General features: G+C 47.3%; 2 protein-coding genes across 3 annotated transcripts in view; both read left to right on the top strand.

The window, feature by feature from the left end:
* acbd3 (acyl-Coenzyme A binding domain containing 3) overlaps positions 1-17053 on the top strand; it is an 81662-nt gene that overhangs the window by 2420 nt on the left and 62189 nt on the right. The window contains exons 5-8 of one of the 2 annotated variants that reach the window (XR_012925752.1): positions 75-249; positions 344-596; positions 1106-1393; positions 1540-1821. Coding sequence is in view for 1 of the 2 variants with exons in the window: in XM_076016823.1 (XP_075872938.1) it covers positions 75-249; positions 344-596; positions 1106-1393; positions 1540-1754 (931 nt within the window). In the remaining variant the exon portion in view is untranslated. Of the gene's footprint in view, positions 1-74; positions 250-343; positions 597-1105; positions 1394-1539; positions 3695-17053 lie in introns of those variants that run through there. The other variant, XM_076016823.1, reaches the window with a different exon arrangement.
* Positions 4696-17053, top strand: part of nhsl1b (NHS-like 1b) — an 80852-nt gene continuing 68494 nt past the window's right edge. Inside the window, exon 1 of the mRNA XM_076016813.1 lies at positions 4696-5284. Within this exon, the coding sequence (XP_075872928.1) occupies positions 4966-5284 (319 nt within the window). The 5' untranslated portion in view covers positions 4696-4965. The remainder of the gene's footprint in view (positions 5285-17053) is intronic.

The raw sequence follows: 17053 nt of genomic DNA, 5'->3' as shown, positions 1-17053 counted from the left end.
CTCCTCATTTCCTTTATTTCCTTCCTAACTTCCAACTCCTCTCCTCTGTTTTTCTTTTTAAAATCTTATCTCAGGCAACAGATAATGGCAGCTTTGAATGCACAGACAGCCGTGCAGTTCCAGCAGTACGCGGCTCAGCAATACCCAAACAGCCCAGAGCAACAAGTGGGCCTCATCCGGCAGCTTCAGGAGCAGCACTATCAGCAGTACATGCAACAGCTCTACCAGGTCCAGCTGGCCCAGCAGCAGGTGTGACACGTCACCCCAGACATTCTTGGGTGTTTTTTTTTGTTTTTTCCACCTCTTTTGACTCCTTGTTGTCGTCTCGCTCTCTTGTTTTCAGGCAGCCCTGCAGAAGCAGCAGCTACAGCAGCAGGCTGATCTGATGGGACAGAGCACGCTGGAATCCAGCAGCTTCAACAGCGGGGAGCCCATCCCTGCTTCAGCGGCTGGACAGCTGTGTGCCGCGACGCCACCTGTTGGAGAAGAACTCCCCACAGTCAACGGTGGCCAGTCAGACTCGTACTCGGAGAGCTTGGACAGGGAGCAGGAGCCCGAGCCTGCAGAGGAGGTCTCGGAGAACGGTCCATTATTAGGTCAGTGGTCGGACGCATGCAAGTGTTTACCCCATGCAGAATGAATCAAGCAGCTCAAGGCCGAACAGCCAGAGGACTGAAGAGCGTTCAGTCCAGCTAGTCCTTTTTTTAGACCAAAGAACTGAGTCAGGATTTTATGTAATATCCCATTTGTTTAGGTATCATATGACACATGTTCTGTGTGAAACTGATGAGGTCATGAGACTGAAAATTCACAGGATCTTTGGTGTATTTCCAAAATTTGCATCCAGACAATTATTGAGCAGCTGCACAGCTTCCCATTCCAAATGAATTCTTTTGGAAAAATGGACTAAAGAGTTTCTGTGCAAGGAAAAAAAAAACTCTTTTATCTTCTGACACACACACACACACACACACACAGCCTGCTGACACAGGTGGTTGCTAGTAGAGACAGGTTTGCATTCAGCCTGTATTTGCTTGTTTAATAAAAAAAAATGCACTATTCTCGATATATTCACCAACGAGTGTCTCTTGTGGTTGACTTGCAGCAGACTCCCCGCCGGTCATCGCCGCTCCCTCCATGTGGACGCGGCCCCAGATCAAAGACTTCAAGGAGAAGATCCGACAGGACGCCGACAGCGTGATCACGGTGGGCCGCGGCGAGGTGGTGACAGTGCGCGTGCCCACCCACGAGGAGGGCTCGTATCTCTTCTGGGAGTTTGCCACGGACTACTACGACATCGGCTTCGGGGTGTTCTTCGAGTGGACGGACGCCACCTCGTCCTCGGTCAGCGTGCACGTGTCGGAGTCCAGCGATGAAGACGAAGATGAAGATGGTGAGTTGTGCCTCACTCTCAGTGTTCAGGCCCCAGGGGTTTAGTCACATAACTGAAAGTGTGATGGTTTCGCTGAAAGTATGATGGTCACAGTTGGATGACAAAACTCATTGCTGAAACCCTTCTCTCTGTGTTCCTCTCTGTAGGCGACCCCTCCGGCGAGGGGGAGAAGACCAAGAAGGATGCTGGGAAGCCTCAGGTGGACGAGATAGTGCCGGTGTACCGGCGAGACTGTCACGAGGAGGTGTACGCCGGCAGCCACCAGTACCCCGGCCACGGCGTCTACCTGCTCAAGTTCGACAACTCGTATTCACTCTGGCGTTCCAAGAGTGTCTACTACAGAGTCTACTACACCAGATAAGCCTGGATACAGACGCAGGGGGCGCCAAGGAGTGTGTATGTTCATGTAAGTGTGTGTGTGTGTGTGTGTGTGTGTGTGTGTGTGTGTGTGTGTGTGTGTGTGTGTGTGTGTGTGTGTGTGTGTGTGTCAGAAAGGGGATTTGTGTGTGTGTATGCATGTGTGTTTGGGAGCGACGAAGCGACACCCTGAGCTGTTCTGGACCAAAACCACCAGATGGCGACAAAGAGACATCTGAAAGGCTGAGTTCTGAGTTTGGACTACCCACCCGCATTTACTGCTGAATGTGTCTCAAGAAGCGAAAGCCTGTCGTTGAAGACCACCCCCACTGCCTCCCCCCCCCCCCACCTTGGAAGAGGAGCGTGTTCTACTGTTGTGTGTTCACCACCTGACCTCGCTGCGCTCACATAGACACCAAGCTTTTGGACTCTGCTCTCATGCTGCGTTCCCATGCTCGGCGCTCTTCTCTTCTCTTCCTCTTCCTCTTCCCCCTCCTCCTCCTCCTCCCCCTCCTCCAGCCCCGTGTCTACCAACCAGACCGACAGTCCCCGAGTGAAGACACAGCATCTGTCCAGTTATCTGTCTGGTGGTTGTCCATCCACAGTGTTTAAAAGTCAAACTTTTTCGGTGCAGAAGTGATTCATGACAACACTGTCTTCTTCTCCACTGACGTGGTGTGGTCTTGGAACATTAAAAACACACAAGTGCACACAAGCTTAGTCATCCTTTTATTCAGATCCACAACAGTTACTTCTTAATCTCCATCGCCGATATGCATTTATGAAGGTGAAGTGGAAAAGTGTGTTCTTCAGTTTGTTTGTTTTTGTCCTGCTTAAAACATTCAGTGTTTCATCTTTATTCTCGCTTCATAAATTAATTGACTGAGTACAACACTAAAGTTAGTCTGCTGGCAAAGTTTATGAAGGACAGATGAGAAGTAATTCCATGTCGTTGGCGTGTAAAAAGGTGTAAACTGGAATGTTCATTGAAAAAGGAGATGAAGTTGACCGACTTTATGAAGGCTCTCATCTCTGTGTGTTGTGCTGAACAAATTGACCTTAACATGAATCTGCCCCTCCTCACACCGACAGATGTTCACCCTTTGTGTTACTGTTGTAGCTTGATCCACATCGACGCCTTCTGAACGCTGTCTCTTTTTTTTCCCCCCTCATGAATGATTGAAGTAAATTATCAGTTCTTCATGACAAACAATCCAGAAAACTTAGCTTGATATTAATTTCCTTTGATCGTAGCGTGTCGCTCAGATGCTGACAGACGTGCGCGTCCACCTAACAGTACTTTGAGGTTGTAAATCAGATAAATGCTCATTTACACATTTAGTATACGCACCGTGTGTACCAGCTACAAGAGGGATGTGTAAATCAGTATTCCAGCTTTTTCTTGTGTATACAAGCAAGCTTGAAAGACACAGATTGGGGAAACCAATTAGATCCTCTGCTCTGCCTGCCGAGGCTCCGTTTCGTTTCAGACTCCTGCCTCCTGTTGATTCGCGCAAGAAAATGTCAGTCTGAGGCTTCACCAGGTCCTGAATCGAAGAGTTTATGTTCTGAAGTTTCCTGTTTTTTTTTTTTTTTGTTATTAATATATATATTATTGTTCGCCCAACAGGTTGTGCTAGCTTCTTCAAGCCTTTTCTTGTATATATTGAAGTACGTTTTCAAATGGGGGAAATGGATCATAGTTTTGAAAAATCAATGCACTGTAAAAGAAGGTGGGTGAGAGAGACTTGTTTGCCCTGATTGAAAGTCCAAAATTTCTAGGAATTATACAAGTACATATATATATGTGGACACAAAAGACAAAAAATTGTATTCATTATTATTTTTTTTGTATTTCTTTGACTTGTTTGGGTCTGTTGAGTTGCAAAATCGTTTTGGCCATCTATTTAATCTTGATTAAACTTGCATTCATCCTTATAATGAGCTAGTCTGCCTGCTTTTCTATTTTCAATTATTTCTGTATTCTATTTTGATATTTTTGTGGAAGGAAATTTGATTCATTGACTGTCAAATCTAAAAAAAAAAAAAAAAAAGAAAAAAAGTTCCCTCTGCTCTTGCCCACATTTGTTTTTTTCTTTTCACAGCATTTCCCTCCCATTTTCTGGTATTGGTAAATCATTGTCATGTGGGTTTTCCTGTAAAACATTTTGCTGAGCAAAGGAAAAAATGGGGATGTTACTCAAGCATGACAGGACAGTCTGCTCAATTTATTTATTTAAATATTTATCTTCAGACTGAAACAGCAATTCCTATTTTTATTTATTCAGCAACATATTAAAGTTTGTACTCATGTTGCCATTTTTACCTGGAGACACCAGGGGGCGCGCGAAGCGCCCGACTTCAGAAGAAGACGACCTTCGGGAAAAAGCAGTTCAACAGCAAATGATGAACCAGAGGCTAGTAGTAGGTATGAACTTCAGCGAAGAATGCTTGACGATGTTAGGTATAGTTCAAATAAAAAAAATATCAATGAACCGAAATGTTGCGCCACACATATTATATGAACGTCTTTAACTATTGTCGAATAATCGATGATTGAGTTAAACCGTCGAAGAAAAGAATGGCGGAACCGCCAAAAAAAAACAAACAAAAAAAACACTACTAGCCCAGCGCTAATAGCGCTATTAGCCCAATAGCCCGAAATTCTGCGTTCGTCAAATCAGTTATAATCACTCGTTCCAATCTTAAACTCTATACTAATATCGCTCCTGGTGTGGCTCCGTTCCAGCCGTGCCGCCCACCAAAAAAAATACTCCGGTCCGGGTTTTCGATCTCGCGCTCCGAATTGCAGGTACAAACCGGATCCAGCCGCCACAGGTGGCCGTAGTATTCTCCGGGTTTTACTTTCTACTACTTTTCCTTGTGTGTGTTTTCCCCCTCTCCTCCTCCTCCTCCTCCTCAGCCCGCCCGCCTCAGCTCTCTCTCTCTCTCCCTCTGTCCGGTTGAATTTGAAATAGACTTTGGGAGGCAACGTCTCCGGTACACAGCGGTACAATAAGTCTCCAGCTTTTCGATAAAAGAAGTGTGAACATGGCGGGATTTAAAGCTCATTTGCCCGGCCAAGCGAAGTCTAAGTGCAGGAGAATCGCTTGAGGTGTCGAGAAGGAGGGTTGTTTTTTTTTTTTCGCGCCGGTTGGCAGTTATTTTATTTTTTTTGTTGTTATGCTATGAGATAAAAAGAAAAAAGAAAAAAAATGCCCTTTCACCAGAGGACCGTGGAGCCGCGGCGCGTGAGCCGGATCTCGGCGAGGGACGGCCGCAGAGCCGCCGGGGAGAACGGGAGACGGCGGCTGCGGAGACCCGTGCTGTTCTCCGAGCTGGACGAGGTCAGCTGTCACACGCTGACCGGCATGATCCACCAACTGTCGGACCTGTCGCGGCACGCCAGCGACATCTTCCTGGGCATCGAGATGGAGGCAGGGCTGGTGTTCCGGAGAACCTGCAGGATCCAGGGGCGGCTGCGGAATCTGCAGGAGGGACTCCACAAGCTCGACCACAAGAACGTCAAAATCCGTGAGTTTTGCTGTGATTTGGGCGACCCACTCTGTGTAACGTGTAGTATGGCGGTTATTAGCTCCAGTACATTGAATCTGCTGCTTGGGGTTACCAGCATCTCACCACAATAGTCGTGTGAAAATAGTTCTTGGCCAACTTAAAAAGTTGTTTTTTTTTAATCCCCCCCCCCCACCACCAAGACGTCCTCATTTGAATTCTGAATACGCTCCTCCCTTTCCAGACTTCTGCTCAGGTCCAAGGTCACTGTCACATCAATTTGTCCACTTAGAGGAGCCAGTTGATAGCTGTTTGGTTTCGAATGTGGCTTTTCTTTTCTTTTTTTTCCTTTGGCATAGCCCTCCTAGGAGTGATGGCTCTATCTCCCTGTCTGTGTGCGGGTCTTCAAAAGAAGACTGTGGCCGTGTTGTAAACACACTCGGCCGATTTAAAGGTTGACGTGGAATCGATAGCCTTTGGTCTTGCCTGAGTTGACTTCAAGTGGTTTTGTGATCTGTGTTTTTGCTTCCCTTTGCAAAGGAACCATGTGTTGACATACACACGCAGTGGTTATGTATTAACTTTGAGTCATACTACAGCGGCTGATCCAGCTTTGAAGGAGAGTTGCTGCCTCCTTCAAGGTGTTGGCCGTGACTTTTAAAACAGTCGGAGTAGTTTAGGGATGGTGTTTTTGCTTTTAATCCCTTAAATGACTTCTCTGTTGATTTAAACTTCACCAGGATAATGATGCAGATGAGCTGTTAGCAGGCAAACCCAGATTCTTGAAGAGCCTCCTTTTTAAAGTTCTGTCTGAGTCATTAACGTATTTGTCTCGGTCGTCCACCCGGTGTCGCCTTCAAGCGTGATTCAGTCTTTCTCTCTGTCACGTGCACACATCTATTCAAAAACGACTGGTTGCAGGGAAGCCACCTGGCCAGACAGTTCCCAGACTCAACCGATTGTCATGTATGTTATAGCCGTGGATTGACAATGTACACGCACGCAGAGACCTGTGTTTAGGGGCTACCGGCGGCCTCCCCATGTGACCGATCAGGGCGTGACTCACTCGGCTGTTGTTATTATCTGTACCTGTCACAGCGCCGGCCGGGTGCGGAGACTTATCATTCGCTCGTTGGAAGTGTGACTGACGGAACTGGAATGTGGTTTGTGTCTGTGTCCATGTGCAGTCGCCCCAGCACCGGCCTCAGCCCTCAGAAGAGCTGCATCCACATGCATGACTCCTGAATCTTTCCACACCTGTCAGGTGATTCGTCTTGCCAGCTGTCCTGTCAACGTCTTCACACTTTAGGCTTGAGTGGAAGGGTGCGTTGGTGACTGTTGATGTTTTGAGCAGACTCTTTTGAGTTGTTCTCCAGAATTGTTGGCTGCAACTTTAAAAAAATAAAAGTCCTGAGTAGGAGCCCTCGAGCATTTGTCCTGGAAGAAAGCACGGTGTTTAAATGTGTGCTGAAGAACGGCTATTTAAATGAAAACCTGTGTATTATGAAGACTCATTCTGTGGGCTCATTATTGGATGTCTTGTTCTTTTGCTTAAAAAATATGTCCCGCCATCTTTTACACCTTTTCCATTTTCTATCTGTTTTTTTTTTTTTTTTACTGAAAAAAAAAAAATGTCTTTGCCGTCTTTTCCCTCTTTTCCATCTTTTTCTTCAGGTTCTACTTACCGAGATTTAATGGAAACTTCCACCTCACTTTGGTTACAGCTCACCTTCCATTCCTGAACCATTGCAGTATCAGTGAGAATTGGGACCTAAGCCCCGCCCTCCTCCGAAGGGCTCACTAACCGCGTCTCTGTCACGGATTCGTGTGATATTTTCAAGTTGTTGATAAAACACGTGTTCAAAGTGTTTCCACCGTGGTGGATGTTCCAAGTGTTGCCTGCTTTATTTCCTTAGCAACCGCTGCAGCCTCACGTGGCTCTTTGTGTGCATCTTGTCACCTTTAAGTGTTTCCCACCGCATTTCCTTTGAAGATTCTGGCTTTAATGGGATCACGCCGCTGCTCTGTCCTGAATGTGTTGGATGCATCTTTTTAAACGTTGCTCTAGATTTGATGAGAGCTGCCGTTTGGCCGTTTCTGAGGCGTGCGTGTGAGTGTTTAGGCGTGACCTCCCCACTGTGTTGTCTTCAGCTACCGGGGGTCAGGAATCCCTCTCTGACCTCAGGTCGGCGATGGCTCAGGTTACCAGCCAGGGGCCCGAAGAGGGGCCCACAAAGGGCCCCCTGTGTGCCTGCAGGGGACCGACACTGGGGACAAAGTTGCAGCGATGTCGGCTTCGTCAGTGTTGCGCTCAGATCGTCCGGAGCAGTTTGAACAGCGACCTGATAGGCAGATGGGATTTCCTCCACTCTCATTGTGTTCTGACTGTCCTGCGCCACTGTTAATCCCGTCTTGCCGCCTCGTCAGACATCAGGTCGAAGGTTGTCGCGTCCGGACCGGGCGAGAACAGCTGACACTCCAGAGTCAAGAGTTTAAACAAAGTCTGCTTTGGCTCCTGGCAGCAGGGCAGCAGGGTCACCTGGGCGCTGACTGCCTCCTCTCCTCTCCACTCCTCTGCTCTGATCTCCTCCACCTCTTATTATTGTGACTTGAGATTTGATTCAGACACCACGTTTCTGCACGTGTTGATGATGTGTGATGTATGACATTTGTCTTAAATATCCTGAAGTAAGAATGTTGATTTCTTGCATATATTGTTGTAATAGATAAAAAAACAAAAAAAACAACCCTGATATCAGGTCACGTCACACCGATTCCAGCTGGCACAAAGTAACATACAGTATCAGATCTGGCAGAACTAAATGGGGGTAAAAAAAAGAAAGAAAAAAACAAGAAGTTGTGTATTTCTGGAGCTTTTCTATTTTGAGAAAAATAAACCACTCAGCTCCGGCCCCACTGTTGACACTCGTGTGAATTGAAAAGCCTCAAGAGGAAGTGGAGGAAGAGATTAGGAGCTGATTGCAGTCAGGAAAAAGAGCGCAGCCAAGTCAGTCTGGACAAAACACTTTTCACACCAGCCAGTTTGCTGTTGATGCAGAGTGTTTGCAGCAACGTCAATGAGGCATTTTTGGGGGAAGTACAGCCAAAGTCATTTGAATCGTTATTTTAATTGCTATTTTTTAATGCCTTGCACATGATTAGTTCCTAGTTCCTGTATCTCCCAGAAGCTAAATCTCTCTGCGGTTGTGGTCACAACGACAGACGTGATGACACTCCATTCGGCTGTTTGTTTCGCAGGCTGTGAACGTTCCCCCTTTTTCCGAGGCGCACTGTCAGTTTCAAAATTATCTCCAACGGCAGAAGTCATTAGCCGGAGGCCCACTCAGTTCCCAACAAAGAAGTCTCAACAGCAGCAAATCTACGAAACAAAAGGAGACGTCAGCTGACCCAGTATCACCCAAATTCAACAAAATAAATGTTCCTCCTCAGTCAACTGTCCGCACTTCTTTCCCCACCACCCCGACTTCTTATTATTTATAGATGCGCGTCTGCCCAGAAGATATGCGCCGCCATGCAAGCCGTCTTGTTTTGCATGTCGCCACCTTCAAGGCATCTCAAGCACCAAACGTGTGTGTGTGTGTGTGTGTGTGTGTGTGTGTGTGTGTGTGTGTGTGTGTGTGTGTGTGTGTGTGTGTGTGTGTCGAGATGAACTTGTCTCTCAGTCATACCAAACATACCGAGTGTTTGTGCATAAACAGCACAATTGCACAGAGAGCAACAACACTGTGTCACCTGACACGACTGGGATCTCAGTCAAAGTGCAGTCGGGCTGTTTATTGCTTTTTAATCAGATTCCTTTCCTGTTTGCAACACACACTCGCACACAGAACACACACAGGAGTCGCACACTGCCACTTTCCCTTTTTTTCCCCCACATTTTTTTTTTTATTTATTGAGGAAGAATATAAAATACTTCCAAAAGTAGTAGTAGTCGTAGTGGAAGTGAGGCATCAGGAATCCCAAATATGACAACCAATGGGCAAGTTAGCAGGTTTACTCCTATAACAGGAAAGTAGCCGGTCCAAAAACCATTCAGTTCAGGGCAAAGAAAAAAACATGTGACCAGGGTGACAGGGCACTGCCACTTTCCTACCGCTGCCGCTGCCGCTGCCGCTGCTCCCCAACGTTCCATCGACTGGGAACAGTTGTCATGCAGCCAGATCCCACAAGTCAGTTCCCACCACCAGTGTGTGTTGCTGTGAAAAAGAGGCCTGGCCCGGTTCTTGGGGTCGACCTGGTCCCATCAGTGACAAAAGAGACGGGAGGAAGGAACGCGAGGAAGAAAATCTGGATTGTGTGAGAGCGGTGAGAGAGGGGGCGGGGGGGAGAGAGGGGGGGGTCTCTGGATTCTTTGCCCGACTCCGGCCGTGTGTGTGAGTTGCACGCATGCACCCGGCCCAGGAAGTAGACGCAGCCATGGACTGGACTGGAGGAGCCCAGAGGAGTGTTGGGGAGTGACGCTGCACCAGGAGAAAGAGGGAGTGATGAACGGATGACTACAAGCGTTGTTCCTGAAGCTCTCGAGTGTGTTTTTGCCTTTTGTTGTGTGCGTGCATGCGGCGACCCCGCCCTCGCTGGCGTGCAGTGCAGCGCCGCACCAGCCGCCTCGGCCGTGTTGACATGTGCAGGGTTCCACTCCCAGCTGCCGCCGCCGCCGCCGCCGCCCACCACCGCTCTTCAACTCACTTTACTACACGGAAGTAAATCTGTCAGAGACGGATTTGCTCTCTTGTGCTTCGAGACGGCAAAGTTGATAAGAATATGACTAGGGATGTCTGATATTGACTCTTTGCAAATATCCAATACGCTGATATTGTCCAAACGCTTCATTGTCAGATAACAACCGATACCGATATACACAGGCGCTTTTCCCCCCAAAAAAACTAATTTTCGGTCACATTACAAATCTGTTGTGGTGGAATGAACACATTATGGACTTTTGTTGCGATGCCTAACTAAATGCATTCCACAAATTAACGTAGAAAATAAGAACACCACTTCAACTCAAGCTACTGGCGGTTAGTAGGCGATATCGAGTTTTCATTATCGGAGGAAAAAACCGATAACCAATACGTACAGATATTACAAAAATATTAGAATATTAGCCAGCCGATATTTTCGGACATCCCAAAACATGACTAAATTTAGAGGTGTGTGGGAGAGGCAGCGCTCAGGTCATGTGATGAAGTCATTCAAGTCAGGACAGTGTGATCATCATCATCAATCCTGTGTGCTTCTGTGCCTGGGGAAGCAGCTGCTCGTGTCTCATCCACGTTTATTTTGTCAGCAGCCGTAAACATTTATATTGCAGGTCACAGTCCTTCCGCTCTTGTAGTTCTGTGATTTTTTTTTTTTCAGAGCTGCTTCCACAAGTAAAAGGACCCTGGTTGGCTTTTTTTTTTTTTTTTTAAATTTTAATACTGGGACCATCTTAAAAAAAAGGCTTCTTTCAGATTACAGTTTGGCATTAAGGAAGTGCAAGATTTGAGGCTCAAAATCTCCGCGGCAGAAAGCAGCCGCACCACAAGATTGTCTCCCTGCTGCTTCCTCTACTTGCGCTAGAACAATGGCTTCTTCTTAGTGGCTTTTTTTTTTTGTTTTGTTTTTTTATTATTCAGAGCATGGCGCCAAAGTTTTTTTTAGGGGTTCTTTGATTGACTCCGAGCGACTGAAAGAAGTCGTTTTACTTTTTACGTGCTGGGCAAGGAGGGATCCGGTGGCCGGTTAACTGCCGGCGGTTCCTGCACATCCTCCACCACTTAAAAATAAAAGCGTCCATTAATGGCAGCTCGGCCACAAGCCGCCGTGCGCAGCGGAGAGGCCCATCAAGATTTAATCACAGCCGTCCAAAAAAGCACGTGCTGAGATTCAGACGCCCACACGGGCTGGACGCAGGCTGGCGACTTGGCGGTTGTGATTAATCCAGGCTTTAATCAGCCAGCTGGGAAACGAGCGCGATTTAATCCCCCGTGGTGAACTCTGCTCAGAAGAACGTCCAACAAGCGGGACGCTCCTCTGTCTTTTTGGATGGGATGTTCTGTACACTCACCGGCCACTTTATAAGGCACAATTGCTCAATTGCCAGCCTCTAACGACCAATCACGTGGCCAAGACGACCTGCCGAAGTGAAATCCGAGCTTCGGAATTTGGATGAAAAGCGAATTCAAGCGGGATTATGTGGGATTATGAAACGGGGGGGGGTCAAACTAATAAATTGCACATGGATATTTGTTTGTAGTGTCTTGCAGTTCTTGATGTGATGCGTCAGAGGAATATTCAATCCCTCACTAGCTGTGTTAGCCCCAGAATTGCGGAAAAACCTAAATATCGTGGGACGTAATTTTACGAGAATTACGGGTTATGCGCTTCACACCATTCAATGCTTTCGTGGAAGCGCAGCTGGTGTCTGTATAACAGCCAACCAGGCTGATCGCAGACAGCAGGGGAGGGGTGGGGGGGGTGTGGCCTCCTGGTTTTTGACTAGGCAAATCCCCAGCCCAGGATAGCTTCTCAGGGAAATTCACACCCATTGTCTTAGCAAACAGTCTCACCGGTCAGAGTGAAGTACGTGTGACTGAGTGACTGAGTGACTGAGTGTCAACCCCTCCACCCCCACATGTGTCACGTCGCTCTGTTTTTCCACTGTCACTCTTCCTTCCTCTTTCCTCTCTTCCTCTCGCTCCTGCCTCTCCACGTCCTGCACGGCTCCCTTTCTCTCTTCCTGTTGTTTCACGTGCCTTCCAGACCTTTCCTCCCTCGTCTGTGCATAGCCTGCACTGCGATATCACTGTGCCACGCTCACACTGAACATCCTGCCGTGCCCCATGATAGATAGATAGATGGATGGATAGATACTTGATTGATCTCCAGGAGAAATGTGCAAATTTTGAGGCAAAATTGTAAGTGTTTAACACATTTTCGTCACTGTGTTTTTTCACCGCTCTGTAGACGGCACTCACATCGCAAATAATGATGATTCCAATGAACCACGCAACGTTTTGTTCACCCGTGATCTCCAGCTTCGTTACTTTGAATCTTCACGATTCTCAGACAGCCCCGGCCCGGCTGGAACTCTATTGTTTGGCTCCGGCAGCAGTCCCAAGAAATGCAACTTTTCATTTTCTCAGCTGTTTCCCATCAGACTTTGTCGTGTGGCGTCGACAAACCGAAATGGTTTACATGTGTGTTGACGTGACGGAGGCCCTCGCTTTTTCAATCGTCGGGGCCGGGTCGCCGAATTAAACTCTGCAAATCTGTTCAGAACGGAGCTTGTTTGCTTTTTTTTTTTCTTTCTTTTTTTTTTTTACCCCTCTGCAGCCTTTGACTGACTTTTCATGGAAGTAATCCGCTCAACCTCCAACACAATGGCTGCCACTGTACAATTGCCTTAGCCCTTTTTCACACGGAGCAACCCCAGAGTGGGGAAACCCCGTTCGTGCAGTGGGTATTAGCGGGTTTACTGGCACGGTGAGAGCGCCGCCGACTGTCACACACCTGCGGGTTTTCTTTTTTTTTTTTTAATACTCTTTATTCTCATCACATTTTATTAACACACTGTACATATTTTTGTAATCTGCTGTGAGCAGAGATGACAACGCTTTATTTGACACAGTCTGATGAAGTGAGTATTCAACCAATTCAATTAATAAATAACACGTTATTTTCCTCTGATGGCAGTGATACGACGCATTACAGAGCGTCTGTCTCGTGTTCCAGCCTAGCATGTTTGTGCACGGCAGGTGGACACACAGACACACGCAGCACATAATGACATACTGCAGCAGGTGGGAGCTCGTCTTACAGGCACATAAAAACTATTGTCGCCCTGCGTGCAGCCTTCACTGTCGTCGGCTGTGGAGGGATGAATGGACGGATGGATCCGCACATCGTTTTACGACTCTGCCCGCTGCCGCTGCCATTGGAAAGATAAACACGGATGTTCTTTACACGTCTGTCACATGTTCCACTTTACAAAAACACACAAGGAAAATGTGCCCGTGCACAGGAAGCAGTGAGGCGTTTGGGTTGCAGCCTCGCTTTGGATTTATTTTGTTCTGTTTTCTTAATGTTTTTGAGGTTTTGTGAGCTGATTCTTTTTTTATATCCTTTTATTGCTTCACATTAAAAGTTCTAAAAATGGCTTCTAAAATTTGCGACTAACATTAATTACAAGCGTGCATTTCCGCGCTGGGAAGACCAAGCGTTTTGGTGAATCTACCGGAGCCGGATATTTGGTCGCTGGTGTCCCTCCCTCGGCTCCCTCGGTTGCATATTTTTAGTGGGGCAAACATCAGGCGACCTGGATGTCGTCAGCTGAATCAACAAGCCGAGGGAAGCGGCGTGTGTGATCAAGGCTGGTCGCCGACCAGGGAGACAAAGTTTAAATACCTGAGAGACATCATAAAAATGCTTTATTACCCCGCTGCCTTTGGGTTTGCTTCCGGCTTCGCCCATTGTACCATGGCACAGAGCTGGATTGGTGTGACCTCAATGTGGGTCAGTGTGTTGTCGTAGAGTTGAAGGGGATTTCTGAAGTTTCAGTCAGAGTAGTAGAGTTTCCGCAAGCGTTCAAACTCTGTTTGGGTGTCATACTGACGTCTTGACAGCTCAGGTTTTGGACATTTTTGATGCTGTTTTGTGCTGTTTGATGCTTTGAGTCTCAGTTTGTTTGTTGGTTTGTTTTGTGGAAACTTTTTTGCGTCAGAGGATTCAGCAGCACTGCCCCTCTTCCTCGATTCCAGCCAACGGTCAAAGGTCCCATTGTCAATATGCAAAACTGTCTTATCATATATACAGTACACACACACACACACACACACACACACACACACACACACCCACACTGTGAGACAGACTGTTGTTCAAACAAAGGTGTTTCAAAACAACAATTTCTCTTGAGTTCATGACATCAGCCTCTATAAAAGTCCAACAAAGCCTCAGTTTTTAGTGGGAGGTTGTAAACAGAGGGCTAAATTTGCGCTTTTTGGGGGGGGGGGGGAATGAACAGTAAATTTTTGATGGTGGATCTGAAAATGTGCAGAACATTTTCATTCTTTGACAGCGACGGGGGGGAGTGGATGTAGTGCAAAGCTCAGGTGATGACGTTCACGTTACTGCAGTTGCCATGAATTCATCATTGCACCCAAAGATATGTTTGGTTAGGTCCTCCCCCCTTCTAGAGTACTGCATGGCATGTGCATGTGTGCGTGAGGAAGCATCTGTCACTGCGAGCTATGACACACTGTACGCTGGAATCCTCACCCAGTGAGTGTTGGCATCGTCCACAGAGAGCGCACTGTGTGTCAGCATGTAATTTGTGTGCTTAAACTTGGCTTGCCCCCACCCCCCCCACCCCCCTCGTTTGCAGCGTCCGTCCACCACCGTCTTGCAGTTACAGACCACTACCACTAGTAGTCAGTTGCTGTTTACCAGACCTGTTGTTGCTTCTTCGGCCACAAATCACTCAGGAAGTTCAAAAAAAAAAAAAAAAAAAAATTCTGCGTGCGTTAAAAAGAACAAGAGCTTCCCTCCCATGCCACACAGTGCGACGGGGATTTTCAGAGTCACTGATGGGGATTACGAGGAATATGATTTTATACGGCTACATAGCGGTTAATCTCCTAAAGCCCCGGTGGAGTCGGCATGTTCAGTCCTGCTGCTGCTGCCGCACCGTAATGGAGGCACCGGCCCGGCCGCACAATGGCACATTAATCCGTGTGTGTGTGTGTGTGTGTGTGTGTGTGTGTGTGTGTGTGTGTGTGTGTGTGTTTGAGCAGGTTCCCTCACTTTGTGTTTTTTGATGTGAATGCCAAGATACCTAATTATGTCATTAACTCCGCCAGTCCTACCTGTGCGTTATGTAAGTGGGGTGTCTGGTATTGTTCTCCAGGGTTGGGAGCTGTGTTGTTGTTGTTGCTGCTTGTAGACTGAGATTTGTTCTGGTCTGCTGATGTAGAATAGATGAAGACTCACTGCTAATGCTAAAGTTTACTTTAGTAATATACGTATGACTAGTTTTAATGTGAATATTCACAGCATTTTGGTCACAAACTCAGATTTTGACTCCCTCAGGAAGCTTCTGCTAGCTCGTGGCCTGCTCGTATTGACTCAGCTGTGCTGTTGACCTTCAGGTTGTGTGTGTGTATGTGTGTGTGTGTGTGTGTGTGTGTGTTGAGAGAGTGAAGCAGACTATGACCGGACTATTACAGCGGTTTGGTTCGGTGTTTTAGCTTCCCAGCTCTCTCACTTTTTACATAAAAGCTTTCAGATGATCAACATCGCTGCTGCTATCTGGACAGTAGTGAGGAAAGGTGATGTCTGTCTCGCGCAATCACCCGATTGCCCACATAAACAGAAACTTGCAGGGCCTAGTGGTTACATTTTGAAGCCAGTTGCGGTCGAAGCCTCTCGCTGTCCAATGCACCCGCATAAACTTTACAGTCTTTCCGCCGCCGCTTCGTCTTGCAGTCCCGTCAAGCCGGTCTTTCATTCCAACGCGACCCCCAGAGCATCATCCCTCACTGCCGTCGCAGGGATCAGGTGACCATTGTGCACCTGTCAGTGGCTCCTACAGAGCTGGAATTATAGAGTAATTTCACTTCTGAGCAGCGTCAGGTTCCACTATCGCAATGACAAGGGTTCTGTCTGGGAACTGAACTTGCACCTTTGTTATTCCCCCCTGTGCCGTCTCAGTCGTGCTGTAGAACCTGAAAGCGTGTTGTCGTGCACTCTGATGGTTGTCCTCCGCCTCCCGTCCTGTTTCTGTTGCGTCTTGCTTCTCTCTCGCCATTTGAACGTTAACCTCAGCGGGGCCCGCAGCAGCTAACGAGGCCGCTCGACATAAAAGACCTCCCCCCCCCCCCCCCACTCCTCCTCCTCCAGTTTGCTGGAATCGAGGTGATTCACCCCCTACCCCCCATCCCCGCCTCCCGTCTACTGTCTGGGCCTCACCTCCACCCCCCCCCAAGCCCACTGGGACTCTTGGCAAAACTTGGCCTCTTTCAGTCGACGCCCTGGGAAAACAGGTCAACGAGCGCAGTAAGGCCAACTGGCCACCGGGAGCAGCGGCCCTCTGGGTCCCTGATCCCCCCTTCCCTCCTCCCCCAGAGGTCTGTAAGCCAAAATGAGAGTCTTTGTTGTTGAAAGGCTGAAGCCGGGCTGAAATGTCAGATCCCTTCGGGGCTGTGTGAAGAAGAAAAAAAATCCATCAATCTTTCTCTTTTATCAACAATTAATGAAAGATTCTGGTCTGTGTGTCGGTTCCCGGAAGGGTCCCGGAAGGTTCCCGGAAGGTTCCCGAAAGGTTCCCGTGCTGCTTTTTCCTGGAGGTCGTCTTGATTTCAGTCAATCCACCTGCATTTCCCTTCTTTTGTGTCTCATTCAGAAAAAATGAAAAAAAAAATGTCAAGGAACAACAGCACCTTGATCTCCGTCCTCCCTTTGTTCTTTCGAAATATATTTTATTTATTTAGATGAAACATAGGTAATAAGCACCCTTTCATGCCTCAATTTTTGGGTCTTTGGAACCTTTGTGTTTTTTTCAAAGTCAATTTTAGTCATTAATAACTATATAATAAATAATTTAAATGCCATAATAAGGCATCATTAACTGTTAACAAGTGCATAGTTATCTCGTATCAACTATATTAAATTGGTGTTATTAACACATGTTAATGTTAATAAGCATCTTATGGGTCACTTATTAACTATTAACTAATGCTTATTGCGAGGACTGTAACATAGTCGGGGGAAGCTGTAACCACACACGCT

Source organism: Nelusetta ayraudi, unplaced genomic scaffold (genome assembly GCF_046127955.1).
Source record: "Nelusetta ayraudi isolate G7.1 ecotype Tasmania unplaced genomic scaffold, CSIRO-AGI_Nayr_v1 ptg000238l, whole genome shotgun sequence".
NCBI lineage: Eukaryota > Metazoa > Chordata > Actinopteri > Tetraodontiformes > Monacanthidae > Nelusetta > Nelusetta ayraudi.
Note: the sequence above shows the minus strand (reverse complement) of the source record. Positions and strands in the feature narration are given on the sequence as shown.